Consider the following 20853-nt stretch of genomic DNA (forward strand, 5'->3'; position numbering starts at 1 on the left):
AGAAATTTGGTAAGAATTCAGCAGCCTCTTTGTACACAGAGAAGGAAATAGAGACAGGAAAGCTTGAGAACCGTGCGGTATTGTTTACGCGCTGCACCTCTCAGCGTTGACTAACAGTGGGTGAGTACCTAGCAGGGTACATTCCTTGGCCGGGGACATCTGGAAATAGCGGACAGTGCCAGCGCGTTACATACATAATGACGTGCCAGTGCAGAACCTGTAACTAAAACACAGATCACTCACTTCACTTGGCCTGTCACCAAATGGCTCTGGGAAATTATTGAATGAGTGAGACCTGGGTTGCAAGGGGTCTTGACATCCTGCCTCACGGATGGGGTGGATCTAGAATTTGCTAACTGCGTTTTTCTCCACCAAGCCGAGCCTTGCACAAAAAGATCCCAGCCTTCTAAGGTTCTAACCCACGTCCCGACCTTACGACCACTTTTCCTCCAGAACCGCACCGGCTACCCATACATGGTTGCCGCCAATCCAGTCGCCCACCATGGATGACACAGAGCGACGCACCGCCAAGCGATCCCGCTTCGACCAAAAGGAGCCTGAACCTCGAAGAGCCTCCAGATTCGACCGACGTTCTCGGTCTCCCTCGGCTCGCAAGGACGACTCGGCTCGCGACAGAAGCCCATTGTCCAGGGACCCAGACACCGGCGCATCTCCCGTGAAGTCTCCAGTAGACCCAGCAGCTGCCGCAGGTGAGGCTCAGAGCAACAATAGTTCCCGGCCATGTTTTTTTTCTCTCGTTCGACCGTGCTAACACATCAGTAGCTGCCGCCGCGGCCAAGATCAATGCTCAACTTCAGGCGCGCAAAGGCATCCAGCATGTCGACGTACCTCCAATCCGTTCCGAAACCTCCTCGGGTAGCAACTCCGGGCCTGCAGCTACCGCTCACCAGATCAATGGCGACATGTACATCGCGGATGGAGACTACATCAAGGACATCGAAGTCAACGACCTGCGCAACCGATACCTCTTGACCAAAGGGTCCACACAGAAAATGGTAAATACTTGTCTTGGTCACTCCTGCTGATACACAGTCAGACACAGCTGCATCAATCCCTCACCCACTCTGTCACTGTATGCGAGGACAGTCTTGCTCACATGAAGCTCGACAGTTTCCATACAGGCCATCTCTGTGTCCGCTGCTGACCTCCCCTGCTTGATCTAGATTAAAGATGAAACCGGCGCCGGTATGCTACCACCTACCAAATTCTAAACAGTAACTCGTCGTTTGAAGACTGGAAGTTGACGATTTTATTCTCACCAAGATGTCACCACCCGAGGAAACTACTATCCCGACAAGAGCATGGCTACCGCAGCTGTAAGAGACGTACGCCAGAGTGTAGGGTAGAGATGGAGGCTAACGGACGTGTTCTAGAACCCGCCACTTTACCTTCACGTCACCAGCACTTCGAAGGATGGACTCGAGCAGGCCGTCGCTAAGATCGAGGAGATGATGAAGCAAGAACTCCCTCAGCTTGTTGATGAGCGACGTTTCCGCCGCCGAGAGCAGGAGCAGGTTGAGCGGGACGAGTTCGGCAGAGTATGTTGCAAGGTAAACCTGTTGAAATCCGAATCTTGCTGACTTGCTTTAGCGGAAATGGCCCGAGGAGAAGATACCTATCGACCTTGATCCCGTTCCTGGCTTCAACCTCCGTGCACAGGTAGTCGGCCATGGAGGCGCTTACGTTAAGCACATCCAACAAGAAACAGGATGCCGTGTGCAGATCAAGGGACGTGGCTCTGGATACATTGAGAACTCCACTGGGCGTGAGGCCGAGGAAGACATGTACCTCCACGTCGCGGGTCCCGATCCCAAGATGGTTCAGCAAGCGAAAGAGCTCTGCGAGGATTTGCTGAGCAATGTCAAGGAGCAGTATGAGGAATTTAAGAGCCGACCGCCACGCCAAAGCTACGGTGGTGGTGGTGGTCACTACGGTGGCGACCGCTACAATGGCGGCGAAAGGCACGGAGGTGGAGACCGGTACGGCGGCGGCGATCGATATGGCGGTGACAGGCATGGCGACCGGTACGGTGACAGACACGGCAGCAGGGACCACGGATACAACAACAACAACAACTACAACAACTCCCCAAGAGCCGCGGCTTCGTCTGCTTCGCCGGCCCCGGGTGCTAATAGCACACCATCTGCCACCGACTACACGGCGCAGTACGCCCAGTACTACGCCCAGAACCCTGGCGCAGACCCATACGCTGCCTATGGTGGCTACGCTGCATATGTGCAGTACTACCAGCAGTACATGGCCGCGGCGCAAGCCCAACAGCAGCAGGGCCCTGGTGCGCCCGGTGCACCAGGTGCAGCGGCATCCCCACCACCTCCTCCACCCGACAACCAGCCCCCTCCGCCACCTCCACCATCCAATCCCGCACCGCCCCCTCCACCCTCGGGTTCTCCCCCGGGAGCGCCTGGCTACAACGCAGTATGTACCCTTTGCTTTTTCTTGCGTCGATGTGAACAAGACTGACTCATTTCCCAGATGCCCCCTCCACCTGGGCTGTAGGCAGCTGCACAAGATGTGGCGGTTTGCGATTTGAAGCGAGTTACGATTTGAGGCTGGTTGACAGCATTTCAAAATGGTAGAGCCGCGCTGAAGTTTCGAGGAACTAGGGCTTGCGTTAGGATGTCTATTTGGCTATTTGCTACGGCTGTGGTCGACACTGTGGATCTATCAAAACTTGCTCTTTGCAACATGGTGATCAAGATCAGATTGGTCATCTCCCCACTTGATACTCGCCCATTACGGCCCTCCAAAACCTAGCGATTGAAGTAGTCCACAAGATCACAAAAACGAAGATTGAAAGAATAGACTACTGTCATCAACGTGCACTTCATTTCTGTTAGATCGTAGACTCGTCTCGAGAACATGGGAGAATACCGAATACGTTCTCCTGGTGTCATTTGCAGCCTGATATCACACTTGGTTCCCCGGCCCTCGCCATGAACTAACTACAGGATTTCCCGTCCCAACGCAGTGATGCTCGCTTGCTATATGCTGAAAAACAGGAAATGCTAACGGAATAACAACCAGGACATGCTATGGAACAAGACTCAATTTTTCCAATGTACAAAATGTCTGCATATCTTCACACCCTGCCAAATCCAACACGCCTCTGTGACATCAAGTCACCAATGCTCCTGAGACTTCCCTCTACCTCTGTCCGTTTATGAGATAAGGTGCGCGGGTATGGGCGAATCCCTCCTGCTTCCCGTCTCGGAATTAAACAGGCCCTCCGAGTCCTGTCTCACTGAACTCAGGTGGGCGTTAATGTTCTTGCGCGGTACTGTCGGCGTCGCCACATCGACCTCCATTTCAGTGCTCACGGCCAGCGTGTAGGCGTTGGCGTCGTCCCTTTCCTCCCCTTCTGCCTCCGCCTCGGACTCGGACATGACCACGTCCTGCGCCGCCTCGTCTGAAGTCTCAATGCTAGGCGTCGGGATTTCCATTGGCGATTGTGCCATTGGCTCCGGCACGACGGCCGGAGCGTCAGCGGCGGCGGCGGCGGCGCCAGTGGTGGTTTCGGGAGGTGGCTGAGGCTTGGCCTCGGCCTCGGCCTGCGCCCTGGCCGCCGCCCGCATGGCGGCAATGGCCCCGCCGACCTCCCTGTCGTCGGCATCGTCCTCCTGCGTGCCGATCGTCCACACCCATCGCCTTTTTGTCTCTCTCTTCGACCGCCTCTTCCGGATCCCCGCCGGGCTGCTGCACCCGCCCGAGGCCGGCACCGTCGGCGACGTCGGCGTCCTGGTGACCAGCCCCGCCATGCGCCGCCTCATCTCCTCAAACGGCCCGGGCGTCTGGCCGCCGTCGCGGGTCTCGTCGCCCGTGTAGGCCATGGCCATGTCGAGGACCATCTGGTCGTTTGAAGAACCGGCAGCCGCAGCCGCCGCCGCCGCCGCCGCCGTGGACGCTGACGGCGACGTCGCGGACCGCGGCGAGACCTCCTCGGCCAGCAGGTCGATGTGCGACCGCACGTACTCGTTGGTGGTGATCTCCTGCTCGATGGGGCTCCCGTAGCCGACGCGGCGGGCGGCCTTCTCGGCGAGCCGCAGCGACTGGCGGCGGGGCGAGATGGGCGTCTTGGCCGTCGGCGGCGGCAGCGGCGAGTTGCGGAGGATGCTGTGCAGGGAGCGGTTGCGCACGTAGGGCAGCGGCACGCCCGAGGAGCTGGAGACGCTGAGGGGCAGCGTGGCCCGCCGCCGCGCGGCGCCTGTCGGCGTCGAGGCGGAGGATGGCGGGAAGTTCGGTGCCCATGAGGGGCCTTGTGCCCCTGGTGCTTCTGCAGGCGCACCGGCCGTGTCCGCGGCCGAGAAGGAGAATGGCTTGGGGTCGTTGTCGTCGACGGGCCCGGATGACAGGGGTGGCGTGGCTGTCATTGTGCTCGGGAACTGCATCGACGGAGCTGCCGCTCCTGGCGACAGTGGTTGGGCCGTGATGGGCGTGTCCAGGTAAGTCGGTGCGTATGGTGTATGGGAGTCATTGCCATTGTGCTCCTTGGTGAGGTCCTGTGTTTGTATCTTCAGAGGCTGGCTCGAGGTGTTGATGGCAGTGACAGGCGTAGCCCGGTCAATGGCCGTGACATAGACATTGGACAAGGTGTTGAAGGCAGTCGGCGAGGTCGGGTTGACTGCTGCTGCCACGGTCCTGGAGCCGCGGAGGTTTGGACCATTGGCTATTGTCTTGATCTGGAGGGACAGCCTTGGTCTCTTGGGAGGGTTCTGGTGAGCCGACATGCTGGATGCGTGGAGGGAAAGACGAAGCGGACACGAAACACTGCAGCAGCAGCGGCAGCCAGGGATCGGTTGGCTTTTAAGAGGAGTAGAAGTGGCAGTGGCAGTGTGAGTGGAAACGCAGTAACAGGAACCGGTAACAGGGTGTGATTGATTCGAAACTTTGCGTGTGAAACATTAGAGGCCCCGTCCGCCGAGGACGGTCAACATCGCCCTGTAACAGCGCAAGCCACGGCTTCCAGGTCCTGTCCTGTCGCAAGACAAAATTGGACTGCAAGGAACTGAACTGAACTGGACGCAAGAAAGAGTAGCGACAAAGGTTTCTGGGGGGAACTGTTGGGACAAGAGTCGCAGTAGTCTGATATGCAGAAGCGAAGAAGCGGCGGCTATATACAGGCGTAGTACTGGAAACAGCGAGGAAAACAAGCATGGGTGAGTGGGTGAGTGGCTGACTGGCGGCAATCTCGCCCGTGAGGAGACACAAGAAGAAGCATGCAAGCCGTCTTTCAAGGCACTACAAGGATGGAAGCGCCGTCAGGCTAATGCACACACAGACGGAGAAGCACACAATAGACGCGTTAGGAGAGGTCGAGACAGAGGACCAGGCCGACATAAGCAAGAGAGGGTCGACGAGACCAGAGACCAGAGACCAGGGGCCCAAGCCAGCAGCACCAGTCTCGGCCCCGAGAAGCACCTCCACACTGTCGTGTCTGTCGTGTCTGCCGTGGGTGCAGCTCCTTGTTCTCCTCTTTTCCCCTTCCCCGTCCCCGTCTCCATTCCTCCTTCTCCTCCCACCTTCGGCATCGTCGTCGTCGTGACAGCGAGACTATGTGGTTGGCTGTAGGGAGGGTTGGATGCGGTTTAGGCCGATGCAGAGTGCGAGCCGTAAGCGCCGTGCCCCATGCAGAGGCGGGCGGACGACCCTCCAATCACGGCCTCTACATGCATCCTGCTTGCTTCCAGATCACAATGGCGTCTACTAACACGTTGGGTTCTGGTGCCGTAGGCTCCTCTTTTCCTCTTTTCCCGCCTTTTTGCTCCCATCGTGGAGGGGGTTCCATCGTCTCGTCCGAAGCAATGAGTCGACGGCTCGACCCTCCATGTGCCCCGCACGGGTTTAGGCCCTTGTCGGTCCGCTTCCAAGGTTGAGACGAAAGGATCCCAACGTCACGTCGACTCGATTGCGTGCAGCACAGGCATGAAGCGAGCGCCCAGGATCCGCGGCAAAAGGCGGTGATGATGGTGGCTGCGGAGCGATGTCTCCCCTCCTGAAGGATCAAGTGACAGCCCACTTGACCCGGAACACGCAGTCATCTAAAGTCCGTGATGTTGGCGCAACTAAGCGGGCGTCAGACGCTTATCCACCGCGGCTATTTAGTCCAGACCTTGCGTCTAGGTCTTACCACTACTCCGTGCTAGCCCACGACAATCATCAACCAAAGCCTCGGCCGGGAGACGGAGACATCCCCCGTGAAATGTCAGCCACCATCTAGCCACATTCTCCACCACACGCAACGGCCAGTCTCGCACCACACACGCGTCGGAGGCCAGAGGACACAGAACATCAAAATGACAACCCACACTTCTTTCGCCGGCTGTCCCAGTCGCTAGACCATAAAGACATGGTCTATATCAAAAGTTTGTGAGCCCACAGCCATTTTCAGGGCTGTTTGATAGTCCAGGCATGGCTGTGTGGATGAGCGACGATGTGCTACAAACGTGCTTGACGATCACCGATGACTGGACTACCGACCACAACTTGCTTCTCTGATTCTGGTCTAGTACATATGCAACTCTCCTTCTTCTTCTTCATTGGCCTGCGCACAGAAGAGGAAGGGGTGTGGAGAATAACCCGGTAGCCCGGCAGACATCAACCTGCCCAGCTCTTCCACACCAGCTACCAAATTGAAATTTCAGTCGCATGAGTTTATGATTGTAGCCAGTTTACTGCTTGAAGATTTCCTCTATTTTGATCAGTTACTTTGATTTACGCAACTTCCCTGGCTATGCTGGTACAGTGAAAAAGTTGAGCCTTGGACAATTTTACCTAAACGCGACTAAACCCTTAACAGGATGACATTAGGGCGCGCCTGTAAGGCAGGTCTCACACATGTAGACCAACTTGAGACTTCCAACATCAACCCCAGTCTTCCATTGCAATGTGCTTGTGGTTCATCTACACTTCTTACATGCTACACATGACAGCAACCTATGATGGCCGACAATCTACCGGCCACTCGGAAGTGTCTAGGGGCAGACTGCGGAAATGACGCCGGCGGCCTGCAATGCCCAACATGCCTGAAAATGGACGTCAAGGACAGCTACTTCTGCTCCCAAGATTGTTTCAAAAAGAACTGGGTTTGTCCAAATAGCCCCAAACTCATACTAAGGGTCCAGACTGATCGATCGCGCACCTTAGAGCTCTCACAAAGCTCTACACAAGACGCACCAAGGCAAGATACAATATACCATCCGCAACATACCGCCTCTCATGCTCTACTTCTAATCCGACTTCAGTTACCCGACTGCATAATCCATTCCCGGTATTTCCCTTTACTGGTTCCGTGCGACCGGTCTATCCCCTTTCCCCCATGCGCACCCTTCCTAAATCTATAGAACGCCCTGATTGGGCCGAGGCCGGCATACCGGTGCGTGAGAACCGTCTCAATAGGTTGAAGATTGATATCCTGGACACCAAGGGACAGGAAGCGATGAGAAAGGTTTGCAGAATGGCTCGGGAAGTTCTGGATATCACTGCCGCAGAGCTCAAGCCAGGCATCACCACAGATTACCTCGACGAGGTGTGCCATAGAGCCTGCGTAGAGCGAGATGTAAGCGTGACTACATTCTCCCTCTATATGACTCTAACTTTGACAGGCTTATCCGTCACCCTTGAACTACAATCATTTCCCCAAATCATTGTGCACTTCGCCAAACGAAGTCATCTGTCATGGGATACCTGATCAACGAGTCCTTCTCGATGGCGATATCCTCAACCTTGACATCTCTTTGTATCACGGGGGCTACCACGCCGATCTGAACGAGACATACTACATTGGCGACAGAGCAAAAGCCAACCCAGACGCAGTCCGCGTAGTTGAAACAACACGGGAATGCTTAGATAAGGCGATCGAAATCGTGAAGCCTGGTACTCCCATACGGGATTTCGGCAAAGTCATCGAGAAGCATGCCCGGTCCAGGAACTGCAATGTTGTCGCTACTTGGGGAGGCCATGGTATCAATACTGAATTCCACCCACCGCCATGGATACCGCACTATGCCAAGAACAAGGCCGTTGGGATATGCAAACCTGGTATGACTTTCACAATCGAGCCGATACTCACGCTTGGGAAACCTCGTGAGATTTACTGGCCCGATGACTGGACAAATGCCACTGTTGATGGCAAGTGGGCCGCTCAGTTCGGTGCGTACGAGAATTAAATCAATTCGCATGTCGGTCCCATCGCTAAAATATGTACAGAACACACCTTACTTGTCACAGAGACCGGCGTCGAGGTCCTAACTGCGGGCAACGCGAACTCGCCCGGAGGACCTGTCACAGTCCCAGTGGCGTCGAGTGGGACCGCAGAACCCAATGTCGCAACTGCCACATAGCTCAGCTCATCTGGAGGTCATGACTTTATATCAAGTGAGCTAAGTAGCGAAAAATAAAAAGGGGAGGGGCTGCAAAGGATGGCAATGCCTCAATGTATGTGCATCATAGTAACGGGATTGTTTCGGTGTATCAGCCCAAAAATTACTTGAAAGTCTCAGCGAAGGGGTCAATTATAGTCACGTCGCTGCCCGAATAGGTAAATGATACAATGGAAAAAGGGCTGAACGAGGTTCTGGGCCTATTTATCTTGGCTTCGAAAGACGTGATCAGAGAACCAATTTTACAATAAAGCCACCTCACCTAATGATTTATAGGCTAAGCTCCGCAGAAGGACAAAGGCAGGTGGATAGTAGAATTAATTGGACAGATGGTTAATATACTTTCTGGCTGGCATAATGGGGCTTTCGAGGACCAAAGTGCATGAATAGCCAGAAGCCAGGAACTTATTGAATTTCCAGACTGCAGAGCGAAACCTCAAGAATTTTTCTAAAGAAGCGATAATCCATCAACAAAGGCATTGAGTGTGTTTGAATGTCCGCGGTCTCAGTCTATCGGAGCGTCTCATTTCATCTCATCGTATGGGGCGGCCGAGTTTCCAAGAAGCACGATTGTGCCAAATTTTTGAGTGAGCTGTACTTGTGGATATTTGATTTTACAATTTGTTTCTCTCAATTGAGGGAGTTCAACGGGACATCCGCATCTGCGAACCCAGAGATGGAGGATGGGTGTTGAGAGGAGGCCAGACTTTGCCCCCTGAAGCGATCAGTGTATGAGTCAGCAAAGGTGACTCCCAGAGACCCCCACATCTCTTCAACCGCGTCCAGGTCGGCGCGTCTCTGGTTCACCAACAGCTAACAATCCGTGAATTTCTCACGACGATGCTCTCAGATTAGCTCTATTTCAGAATAACTCTGGTGGGATGATACCTGCTGACCATCACAACGTCATGGGGCTCAGAATCAGGCTCGTATACGATAGCACACGATGGAACATGCGGTGAAGAAGAGATCGCCTCGAAGGAAGCAAGACAGGATCATCTTGCATTTCGTGAGGATCCACCCCTCTTAAAATCTCGGCAGAAGCCGTCGGGCTGACATCCCCCAGGATTACGACTGCTTTTACGCTCAAGTCGTCGAGAATGCCCAGCCTGCGCTGAAGTCTCTGCCCCTCGGCATCAAGCAGAAGAGCATCCTAGCGACATGCAACTACGAGGCCCGGAAGCGCGGTGTCAGGAAGTTGCAGCTCATATCTGATGCCAAGAAACTCTGCCCAGACTTGGTCCTTGCCGACGGCGAGGACCTGTCCGCGTTCCGGGATGTTTCCAAGAAGCTTTATGGTCTTTTGAGGTCATATTCGTGGAACAAGAAAGTTGAGCGCCTTGGACTGGATGAGGTCTTCCTGGATGTCACCGACATGGTCGATTTCAACGTCGGTCTTCTGAACCGAAATGCGTTGCCGAACTCATTCTTCTGCCTGTCCCGGGATGACCCAGAAAAGGGCTTCAGCTTTGATGCTACCGCCATCGCCGGCTGTGTTACTGGCAGTGGCCATGGGGAAGATAATCACGAAAATCTTTCGTTCGTTAAACTTGTTCTTGCATCTCACATGGCAAGGTATCTTCGCCTCAAGATAGAAGAAGAGGGCTATACATCCGCTTGTGGCATCTCAACCAACAAGGTCCTGAGCAAGTTGGCAGGTAGCGTGAACAAGCCAAGGAATCAGACGACTCTAATTTCGATTCATGAAGACGAGACTCTCAATTTCATGGACTCGCACGGCCTCCGTCAAGTTCCCGGAATAGGAGGCAGAATCACACATACGCTGGAGAGCTACTTTCTTGGAAGAGACGCAGATACAGATACCTTCGTCAATGGCTCAGCTGTGAAGGTAGGGGCTTTCAGGACTCGAGAAGAGGTCTCGCCTCATATGCTCGAAAAGTTACTGGGAAGTCGTCCTGGATCGGAGAAAGGCATAGGGGAGAAGGTGTGGGGTCTTCTGCACGGAGTTGATGACACAGAGGTGAAAGCTGCGAGCAACATCCCAACACAGATCTCAATCGAGGATACTTACCCTGGCTCTAATGGCGGGCTGAACATACCCACAGAGATCGAACGGGAGCTAGTCAAGCTTGCGGCGTCTCTGCTGCGGCGCATGCACGTTGACCTGACTGAGCCTCACGAACCAGAAACGGTGAAAGACGCCGCGCCGCTGATTGATGGCTCGAGGCGCTGGAAGTGGTTAGCCCATCCCAAGACCCTTCGATTATCAACACGCCCAAAAACATCGCCCAGTGACGGCATACCTTACAACTGGGGTCGAGCTAGCCGGAGTCAACCACTCCCAACCTTCGTCTTCCAAGACGTTGATGACGAGATCATCGTCCAGAGGCTCGTAAAAGAGGCCTTGTTGCCAATGTTCTACCAGCTGAACCCGGACAAGACCGAAGGCTGGAACATCGGCATGATCAATATTTGCGTTGCAAACATGACACTTACAGCAACCGAGGACGCAGCTGGGAGTGGGCGAGACATCTCACAGATGTTCAAGAGGCAGGATGAGGTCCTGCGCGAGTTCAGGGTCTACGAGACGCAGCCGAAGGTATATCAGCCGTCAGACATGGGCGAGGAAAGGAACGGAAGCACAAGCCCGAGTCTCACGGTGGCGGACGATGGCATGGCGTTTGAAGATGACTACGCCTCGGAGTCCGAATCGGAAGCCTGGGGTGACCAAGATGGAAGCCAGGCCTGTCCGAGGTGCGGTCATTACCTGCCCGTATTCGCGATACCTGCGCACCAGCGGTACCACGCCCTCGAGGAACCATAATTATATATTGATTTGGTATTTTGTCTTATTCAGGCATGGCGTAGGCGTTAGGGAAGGTGCGCTGAAAAAGATATTTGGTTCATTGTATGTCAAAGCGTCCGGCTCTTTCTAAGGCTGGCCCACTTATCTAGAAACTTTACATGAGGGTACACCCTCTTTGAGTGCTAATCTTGATCTGTGTTTGTTGATTTATAGACATCTGTATGGTATAAACAATCATTGTGCATGTGAGTTTGGCCATACGTCGTCCTCCCCTAGTAGCCTACATAGAAGCCTCGAGAAGTGGGCGATCTATGAATTGTGGACAACAGTGAGGTGAGAAGACACATCACAATCTTGATCACTCTAACCGTATTCTTAGCGGTGATAATTTACCCTTTGTGTCTGCGCAACTGATGGAAACGAGCTCCCCGCCACCAAGAATTGCTCATTTCTCAATGCTTGCCGTTCATGGTAGACAGGCCCTTCGTAGAGTATCCCAAGAGGCATACCTACCAATTACTTCTGCTTGCTCGTGATTTTGCTAGTGGCATCAATGCTTTGAGCTTCTAGAATCTGGATTTCCGCATCCTCCCGGAAGACCAGCACAATATCAGAGCCGCCGAACTCAAAATTTGAGATCTCACCACCCTTCTCAATCCTCACATTTGGGTGGATGGGGTACTTTCCACCCTGCTTAGGCTCCCAGGCCAGCTTGACAGAGAAGAACTGAACCATTGCGATGGGCAGCACTACGACGTAGCCGAGGAGTTCGTTCCTGATGATGACGCAGTCGCGGCCCGGAAGGAATTGGCACCCGGCCTCATCAGTCATGCCGAGGGTGTCAAAGAGCTCATGTGTATCGCTCGCCTTCGGTTCCTTGAAAACGTAGCTGTGGCGCAGCTTCAACCCACCCGTGTCACTGTCCGCCCCGACCTGCAGGTAGGCAAGTCTCGGGATGACATTGGCCTCGATGACCGTGCTACCCACGTGCTCGTGCTGCCTGTGGTAGTCGTATGTATTGAAAGAAGCGTGCATCTACATCCCACCCTTGAAGTGGCTTACGTACTGGCTCGACTGCAATACGTCGCTGATCTTCCACTCCCGGCCCTTGGTGTTGACGTTCTCCTCTTCGTCGAAGGTGCTGTCGGCAGGGTAGAGGACGACGCAGTCGTAGTTGGCGTTATTTGAGTTGCTCGCGCTGATTGGAGGCATGTCTTACTTGAGATACCGAGCGAAGAGATGGTTGAAGCTCTGCCAGCCATCCGGCGGCACCACGGCCTCGTATAGTTGTATTTGGGTGACATCTGGATGGATTGGCTAGCTTGCTCTGTAATAGATCCACTGGTACTCATCCAATCGCCGACCTTCTACGCGAACTTGACTGTCCAGTCTTCAAGGGAGCAAAGGACTTGTGGGCAGATTCTGGGAGAATCTGAGTCGAGAAAATAGGGTTGTTGGGGGGATCTTGAGTAAGGATAAAGCAGAATAGGTACATTGCGTTGTAGATGAGCTTCCCGTCACAAGTCTTCCTTGGAGCCCACTTCAGCATACCACTCACAAACAACAAGCATTCATTTGCATTGAGCACACCCAAATCGTTAATTTGAGGACTGTTACAGTTCTTTGCGGTCTCGACTGCTTGATTTAGCGGATTCTTGTTGCCTTCGAGAACGCCCTTGACAAGTGAATTCAATCCACGGATCGACAATTTTGAGCAACGGAAAGGGCCGGGGAGTTGTTGGAATTTGAGGCCGCAGAGACGCGGCGCTAATGAGGATCCTTGAGGCTTGAGGTGAGGAAGTGGAAGTGACAGTAGCTAAAGAAGCTGGATGATGGGAGATTTACCGCCACAGAGGTTGCTGTCACCATGTGGGTGGTTCATTCGAAACATTGACGAGCCTGGAAGACTCAATGTGATTATCCATGGATCTCAGGAGTTGTAGACGGTTTCCTACGTATGTACAGCTTCAGATTGTCGAGACATGTCTGAGGGGGGGGAAATGAGTGGAATTAGAATTCGGGGTATCGAGCTTTTTCATTTTCACACACCATCGGCAGCCCTAAAGCCTGAGAGAGAACGCTACCGGTGAAGAATGTGGAGTAATTTTGCTTCAGAGCACTTGGGCAAGACTTCTTGTTTATGTGCCTCCTCTGCAGCTTGCTCAGGACAAGGATGAAAGCTGGAAAAGTAGTGTGGGCCTAGAACAACAACTGAGAACGCAAAAGTTCATCTACATGAATCAGCAGCCCTCCATTTATATAATGACAATAACAGGTGAATTAGGAATTCTTGTTGTCTATGAGCGCTGGGACGGCCCGCCAAGCATTTGCCGGTCTTCTGGCTGAAACACAGAGATGAATATTGACAGGCCAATTATGTCGTTGTCCCAGCTCTAATTGCAGCCTCTAGATCGTTACAAAAATCAATAAGATCATTGATGCAGGCAGAATGAACCAGAGTCTCTATTTGGAAAGTCCCAAGCTTTGCCTATGTTCTAGCATACTCTCGCGGGCCGGCAGCGCTTTTTACAATAAATTGTTTTAATGATCACATGCTCGAGGAAGCCTTCCAGCATGTAAAGCTGGACGCCTATAAAGAATGGCATGGTCTAACAAACTCAGCAAGAACAAGGAAATACAATGTCTTGTTTTTCTCAAAGCATGGTTCTCGCTGTCTACTAAAGGCGCAGGGGGGGCCGGATGGTCGATGCCTCATTCTCCCCCAACACCAAGTTGAGCAAAGCTTCAAGGAAGACTTGAATATCCTCAATAAGGTTACGAATCGGGATCATGTATGAGAAAACAGAACACAGGGAAAATATCAAAGTCGGCTTCCTCACTATTTCTCCATCATGGATAAATAAAGTCTAATATATATCTGTATCAGTAGATACATCCCTCCATGTGTACAGACAAAAAAGGAATGATGGGAGGTTGGTTTTATTGCATAAATAATTCTAGACGCGGCTGGATACAGCACCGTCAAAAGTTTCAATCGGGCTTGAATACGCAGACTTGAGCTGCTAAATTTCTGCGCCTGCAGTTGCCTTAGATTGAAGATTTAGGGTAGACGCTTCTTCTCGGTTCTTGTGTGGCTTTGCTATATACCATCTCTTGGCGCTTCCCCGGTGGGTTCGTGCAGTGATAGGGCATTCTTTGTATCACACTGCGCCTCGCTCATCTGCGAGTGTGCGATCATGCTGCATGGGACTGGGGTCATCTATTGGAAGGACTTCAGAGGCGCAGACATGTAGCCTCTAGTCTGCTTACGCATAGCGCATCCGCAAACAAATTCAGCACAGCAAGAAGGAGTACTTAATATGCTGCCATCCTCTGGTACTCCAAAGCAGCGCCTTCTTTTGAATATTTTCGCCTTGATATGTTCATCGCTGCAGTGGACTTTGTTTCCACAATTCTCGATTCTCTACCAAGACCATGGATCCTCAAGGTTACAATCCTCAAGATCACAGTTCAGAGAAACGTCAATCTGCTGACAACCAATCGGGTTCTTTGGTGGAATCTTTCAACTCGGTACCTATCCGACTTACTCCAATCACTGGGCGTGTGTCTAGGGCCAAGAAGAACGTTCCAGTCCATGTTTGCGATATATGCAACCCTCCCAAGGTGAACACCATATTGCTTCGTAACAATATTCCATGCTAAATCGAAACACAGACTTTCACCAGGTCTGAGCATTTACGGTTTGTCAGACGGTTCCGGGCGACTTACAACCACTTCTAATAATTTTACAGGAGGCACCAATTGAGTCACCAGACTCCCAAATACCCATGTATTTATCCTGGCTGCACCAGAGCTTTTCATAGACCGGACTTACTAGCACGTCACCAACAACGGCAGTACGTATTCAGTAGCCAGGCAAAATTTGTCTTGATTTCAAGTTGACTTTGGCTTTCTAGTGAACAAGAAGAGCATGGTATTGACTGGCCGTCAGAAGGCAACGGTTCATCACTTGACTCAGGGGGCTATTCACACTATTCACTATATTCGAGTGAGGTCGCAGGCTGCGGGAGCCGGCGCGACAGCCTCAGCCCCATTGGCTTCGATGGGGAACCTTCGTCATCCTCGGCTAAGACATTAACATCTCAAAAGCCGCACGTACCGGTTTCAATCGCTACTGAAACTCAGCCGACTATAACAGATTCCGTGGAAACAAAGGATGTTCAACTGCCTGAATTGATACACACGACCGATTCATCACCCTGGACATCTGCTTCAGACAGCAATTATACAACTCAACAACCTGTTGAGATTAACAGATCGCAAACCTATTGGCAACACCACCGCTCGCATAGCTCTCTGGAGCCATCCAATGTTGGATTACCATCGCCTTTTTCTGCACAGCGTGAAATACATGCCGTAGGCAACCTGGACGCAGTAATTGCTTCTGATCACATTACCCCTCCCCTCTCTTACAAACCCCCTCTGCCTTATCTTCTAAATAACCAGCTACTTGACCACTCGTTGACCGGCGGATTTACCTACGACCAGACTCAGACGTTCCAGCCGTCTCTGCCGTCTTTGCTGGATACATCTGCACCGAGCGACTCTGGCTATGGCTCGATCAGCCACCCGAGGCTTGAAAGCTCAATTGTGCAAGCATTGTCGCATACGACTCACGCAGGGAAATCTGCCAGGCCTCGGCTCATTACCTCGGATGGAGCCTCAACAACCTACTCTGGCGCTCAAAGCCTCCAGGATAGTGGTCTTGTTCGCTATGTCGCTGAATTCGCCGAGGAATTGAGTGGGATGTTTCCAACCAGTCTGCCCTCTACGGAGTTGTCACGACTATCTTCGACTCTACCTCCTCTGTTGAAAGCTTTTGCTGTTAAGCTTGGATTCTGCGACACATCCCCAATCGCCCAGAATTTGATGTATCTTGTTCATCGTTATCGGCAGTAAGCAAATCAATTCCTTCCCTGTTAGCGTTCTGGGCGTTCAAACACCATCTTTCAAGCTCATAGGGTATGGCAGAGCCAGTAATGGATCTGAAAAGTATCCCGGCAGCCACTCCAGCCTTGGCCACTCATCTTATCCCTTAGGAAGCATATTTTGTTGCTCTTCATTTCGCTCTAGCTCACCCCTCGAGGAATCGTAATTAAATCATCATTTTTTAGTCAAATCACGGAAGCATTACTTAAGTTCTTCGAATTTGAAGAAAATCTTGAAAACACATTTGTTCCTTCCGCTAGCGACGTCATGCCCCTCGAAGGTCTGATGTCCTTGTGGGAACGAAAGGAACATGAACGGGATACTATACCACAAGTAATGACTCCAGCAGATAGGGATGGAGAAATCATAGATGATTACATCTCGAATGACGAGAATGAATTCCCCGAACTGCGTGAGTATCGAGAGGTGCTCATCAACTCACCAGCATACTCCTGGCTGGCCTCTAGCTTAGCCTCTGAGCTTCAGCATGAAACCATTGGCGAGGATCGTCGCGCCAATATTTCTCAGGCCATCGTCAACATGCTAGATGCTCGAAAATACACCATTAGCCGCAAGTTAGCTCCACCGTCTGTTGAGGTAAGATTTCATACATCATGGACAATGACGAGGTTCTTTAGCTACCAAGATTACGAAATCTGTCCACGGGAGGCTTTCCCGAGAGCTCTCGTCCTCACAGGTCTTGGAAACAATGTTCAAGCCTTGACAGTCGCGGAGTATATATCCCAGGTATGGCCTTATTATGGCCCAGAGATATTGAAACTCTACCAGGACATGGTAACAGAGAGAACTGGTGGCCCGTGTCGCTGTGAGTATCCCATATTATTTGTCCAGGTAATCTAGTCAAGATCAAAACCCTCCTTTCACCTGACTTCTCGAACTTCTGGGTTTTACTGAAAACTGACTCAGTCTGATTGTCTTTTCTTTACCTTTTATGTACTACGAGCTGGATCTAATGCAAGACCTTGAACAGGTGTGATGGCGGACGATACGCGGATAGAGACATTGCCTTCCAAGGGAGGAAACGCCGAAGATGGTGTTTTCGGCAGTGTGATTTTCACGGTCACTGGAACAGTGTACTCTGTTGCCGAGATTGGACAGATTATAGCATGGCTACATGCTGCGCTCAGCTTATCGGACCTCCCAAGCGGCATTCGTGTATCAAGTCCTGTACTTGAGCCAATAACGAACGGCGGCAGACCTATACGGCCCGGCACCGACATTGTTGCAGAATGCGAGATCTATTCAACTCTGGGAACAGAAAGCAGCGATACTGTAGGCCCACGCTCTACCACTTCGGGAAACTGCTGGTCAAACATACTGGGCAACACTGTCTATGTCAGAGGCTATCCCACGGCCCGTAGGGTGGAGCATCATACAGGTATGGAGGTGCCATTAGCCGTTATGATTGCACTCGCAAATTCTCGACGCTTGAGCCGATTCAAAGGACTTTCCTGCATCAAGGGTTTTTGCTCAGTCATATTGCCAACAAGACTGCAGGAAGGTCTTATCCACTGGCACCTCGTCACCAATTTGAATCGCGAGTATATGTCCTACACCGATCATAAGATTCGAAGGCTCTGGGCAAGTTATCCTCCAGGTTTGAGCACCGAAATCCCAGAGACTAGCAGACATATCCTAGGCTGGTGTGACAACATTCAAAATCTCGCTGGTGTGTATGATCCTACTTCATTGTCTTTCCCTATCCAAAAAAATTCCGGCACTTTAGGGCTAGGTGAGGTCACTAGCTTCAGCAAGCCAGTGGTGGCAGCCATACCTGATCAATGTCTTGTTGGTAATGTATGGGTCTTGACCGGCATTTGCTTGAGTGCCTCCAATGGATCTGAATCAGATGTTTTGCGTCTGACCTCGTGGAATACACATGTTTCGCGAATCGTTTGATTCTTCCATTCATGCATCTACGCGATTCCCAAAATCAACCTTCTTATGAATGACCAGTGGAATTTTAGCTGATCTTGAGCAGGCTCTGAAGTTGCCACGTATGATATTGGGTGGTCAGGTCTCGGTCATCCGCGTGCAGGTTGCGCTTTTGATAAAGTCTCTATCACAGGAGGACAGTTCGTTACTGCCGGAGTAACGGCAATCATTGGGAAGAGAGATAAGGCTGTCCATATTCACTCCCGAGATGACTATGTCATGCGTCTTAAATGGATATCCAAGAAGTTCGCAGTCTTGTACGATCTTCGGGACCGAAGAGCATGGCTGCTGAACGGGGCGAGTGCTTTGTTGCACCTTGTACGAGCCTCACTCAGGCACGACAAGAGTGACCCGTTTAAGGACCTCTTCCTGTTTGATGAGAGTTCTGTTGAAGAACCATCTGATCCCTTCGTGGGAAAGTACGCGGCAATTCGATTTTTAACGAACAAAGTCAACACATCGCTCCCTATCTACGCCAAACCAACCGAGTCTAAAGAGGAACAAACAACGACAGACGCTGGGGCACGCACAAAGATCTTCAGCAGTACTAGACGAAACTACTCGCTGAAAGACAGAATTGAGGATATTTACGAGATTTTGGAGCAAATCATGTCACACCAAGCTGACGTTTTCTCCCAAGACGGCGTTGGTTTCCGCATCAAATACACTCTTCGCCGCCAATTAGAAGGCTTCGACTTCATGGATGTAGCAACAGACGAAGATCCGCTTTGGCCGCGTGTGACGACAATCAATGCTCGCGGCCGAGGGTGGATGGACTTCACGAGGGCTCTTCATGCCATTACGTTGTTCGGAACTGGTTTTGGGGAGCTTCTTCGGCCAACCCAAGCATTGGACAGCTGCTTCGGCTGCCTCACTAATATTGGGGTGCCAAAAGGCGAAGAATATCTAGCAGTCTGCACGTCTGACCTACAAGAGATTATTGAGAAACGGGGTAGTAGAAACACCAGCCCGTGGAGACTGATCGACGAGATATACTGGCATACTCCTGACAAGGCTTTTGAGCAATGTCAATGCAAAAAGTCATCGATCAGAAAACATGATCGCATCCAAGTCATACTCCCAGCGTCAATTCCCGGATTTTGGGGTCGAGGTTTCAAAAGCCCAAGAATTCTACCGGCCCAAGGAGCTGTCTTGTTTGGTCATAGCTGGCGTTTCCCCCTGAGATGGAAAGATCATGGGCCGCCCGAACAGGGTGAGCCACAAGAGGACTTGGAGGAAGTTGAGGCTAGCTTCCACGATAGCGGTCTTGGATCGAGTATTGGCTCATCTGGACGCACTGCGGGTGGATCTTCTCAGTCCGTTTCAGACACGGAGCTAGATCGTCAACAAGTCAAGACTCATAGCATCGAGGAACTTCAGCGGCCACTGAAGAGGCCACTCCAACCACAGCCGGATATCACAGATGCTGTCCCTATAGCAGCAGAGAGTATGCCCTGTCGGCCAACGAAAAGGTTTAAGTTGTTAGGTAGGCACGACGAGAGCACCGGCGTGTCACAATCTGAAGGACTTCTTGTTGACCAACAGAGCGATGCAATGTCGGCTTCTTGGCCACAGACAAGGGGCAGTGCCTCTATCATTGGAACCAGGTCTCCTTCAGAAAACCTTGTTCCGGATACGCCACAGGACCAGAGTTCTAGTTCAGCATTAATGGGGCTCTGGAGGAATAATATGAGGCCATGGAAGGGAAAGGGTAGAGAGCAATGATAGAGGGTATATAACTCAATCAAGCTGTCCCAGACTACACATGTATCTATTTATCTATCTATTCGCTGGGACATGTAGTTACTAAAAAAAGGAAAATCAATTCCTTTGCAATTTGTATCGAGACAAAACGAAAAGGCGTGCTTTGAGCGTAAAGTTCTTCTGAAGCGAATTTGTTGCTAAAATCGATTCAAGAAACCTCATTTTTGGTTAGCAGCGTGGCTATTTCGACACAGAAATCATGTCAGATCAAAAGAATGACGACATGCAACGCACGCATCCAGATTGTCTAGATTGTTTCACAGTAGGGTCAAGCCAGCTAGGAAGAATTCGACGGTGGACAAGGGAGGAGGCGACCATATCAAGAACAAAGTCTTGCTGCTGACACGTAGTCTAGGTGCAACGAGAAATAATTCTGGGAACTTGTCTCAGAAAATAACTAGGACACAAAGGCATTGAACAGATTCATCATGACCATGCGCCTTAAAGCGTAGCTTTGGCGATCAGCCAGATGAGATACTAGGGCTCAGTGCAAATGCATATCATCACATCTAAGCCAACAATCAAGCCCGATTTCCGTTCTGGGAGACTTTATCATCAAGTTTTACAAAGCGTATTTGTACTTCAAAAAATTGCACTGCAGTAGTCAATATATTTAGAGCGTAGGTTTCAATCATCAAACCCCAGTTCAGCTTTGATACAGTATTCCAGGCAAAAACCCACCATCAGTGTTACACAGACATCACTGATGTGGCTCAGGCTCATTGAACGAGCATTCCAACGCTTGTTATCTAGTATTTGTTCCATGCTGCTCTGGAACACTGAGTTGCCGCCTAACATCAGACATCCAATCTCTGCATCGTTCCAACAGGATTAGTCAAGGTAATTACTGCTGTTCGATTCCCATTGAGTTCTGCTGCCCCGAGGCTCGCCGCAAAACTCATGGCTGAGGGCCCCATTCTAGTCCCTACCCGTGGTCCGCACATTCTCACAGCCCTTATTGTCCATGCATGCTGCTATCGTCTCATGTCAACCTCTACC

General features: G+C 51.6%; 6 protein-coding genes across 6 annotated transcripts; 4 read left to right on the forward strand and 2 right to left on the reverse strand.

Moving 5' to 3' along the window:
* Window positions 1-502: 502 nt before the first annotated feature.
* J7T55_006686 (kh domain-containing protein) lies at window positions 503-2538 on the forward strand (the record flags this gene model as incomplete). The annotated part of the gene is made up of 7 exons (XM_053131402.1): window positions 503-710; window positions 784-1016; window positions 1185-1206; window positions 1285-1337; window positions 1395-1559; window positions 1612-2457; window positions 2515-2538. The coding sequence occupies 7 exons, from the start codon at window positions 503-505 to the stop codon at window positions 2536-2538; spliced, it is 1551 nt and encodes a 516-aa protein (XP_053001449.1).
* A 662-nt stretch (window positions 2539-3200) lies between these two features.
* On the reverse strand, window positions 3201-4766 carry J7T55_006687 (glucan 4-alpha-glucosidase; the record flags this gene model as incomplete). The annotated part of the gene is made up of 1 exon (XM_053131413.1): window positions 3201-4766. One exon carries the CDS (start codon window positions 4764-4766, stop codon window positions 3201-3203), a length of 1566 nt encoding a protein of 521 aa, XP_053001450.1.
* Window positions 4767-7354: 2588 nt separating this feature from the next.
* Window positions 7355-8378, forward strand: J7T55_006688 (uncharacterized protein; the record flags this gene model as incomplete). Its single annotated transcript, XM_053131424.1, has 3 exons — window positions 7355-7564; window positions 7641-8187; window positions 8266-8378. The coding sequence occupies 3 exons, from the start codon at window positions 7355-7357 to the stop codon at window positions 8376-8378; spliced, it is 870 nt and encodes a 289-aa protein (XP_053001451.1).
* Window positions 8379-9363: 985 nt separating this feature from the next.
* On the forward strand, window positions 9364-11202 carry J7T55_006689 (impB/mucB/samB family protein; the record flags this gene model as incomplete). Its single annotated transcript, XM_053131435.1, has 2 exons — window positions 9364-9426; window positions 9484-11202. The coding sequence occupies 2 exons, from the start codon at window positions 9364-9366 to the stop codon at window positions 11200-11202; spliced, it is 1782 nt and encodes a 593-aa protein (XP_053001452.1).
* A 498-nt stretch (window positions 11203-11700) lies between these two features.
* On the reverse strand, window positions 11701-12396 carry J7T55_006690 (phosphatidylserine decarboxylase; the record flags this gene model as incomplete). Its single annotated transcript, XM_053131446.1, has 2 exons — window positions 11701-12184; window positions 12251-12396. 2 exons carry the CDS (start codon window positions 12394-12396, stop codon window positions 11701-11703), a joined length of 630 nt encoding a protein of 209 aa, XP_053001453.1.
* Window positions 12397-14619: 2223 nt separating this feature from the next.
* Window positions 14620-19748, forward strand: J7T55_006691 (uncharacterized protein; the record flags this gene model as incomplete). The annotated part of the gene is made up of 8 exons (XM_053131457.1): window positions 14620-14775; window positions 14860-14885; window positions 15102-16100; window positions 16395-16709; window positions 16773-16960; window positions 17126-17533; window positions 18137-19537; window positions 19636-19748. The coding sequence occupies 8 exons, from the start codon at window positions 14620-14622 to the stop codon at window positions 19746-19748; spliced, it is 3606 nt and encodes a 1201-aa protein (XP_053001454.1).
* Between the last annotated feature and the right edge of the window lie 1105 nt (window positions 19749-20853).

Source organism: Diaporthe amygdali (genome assembly GCF_026229845.1).
Source record: "Diaporthe amygdali strain CAA958 chromosome Unknown NODE_1_length_4327563_cov_65_473760, whole genome shotgun sequence".
In the NCBI taxonomy this organism is placed as follows: Eukaryota; Fungi; Ascomycota; class Sordariomycetes; order Diaporthales; family Diaporthaceae; genus Diaporthe; species Diaporthe amygdali.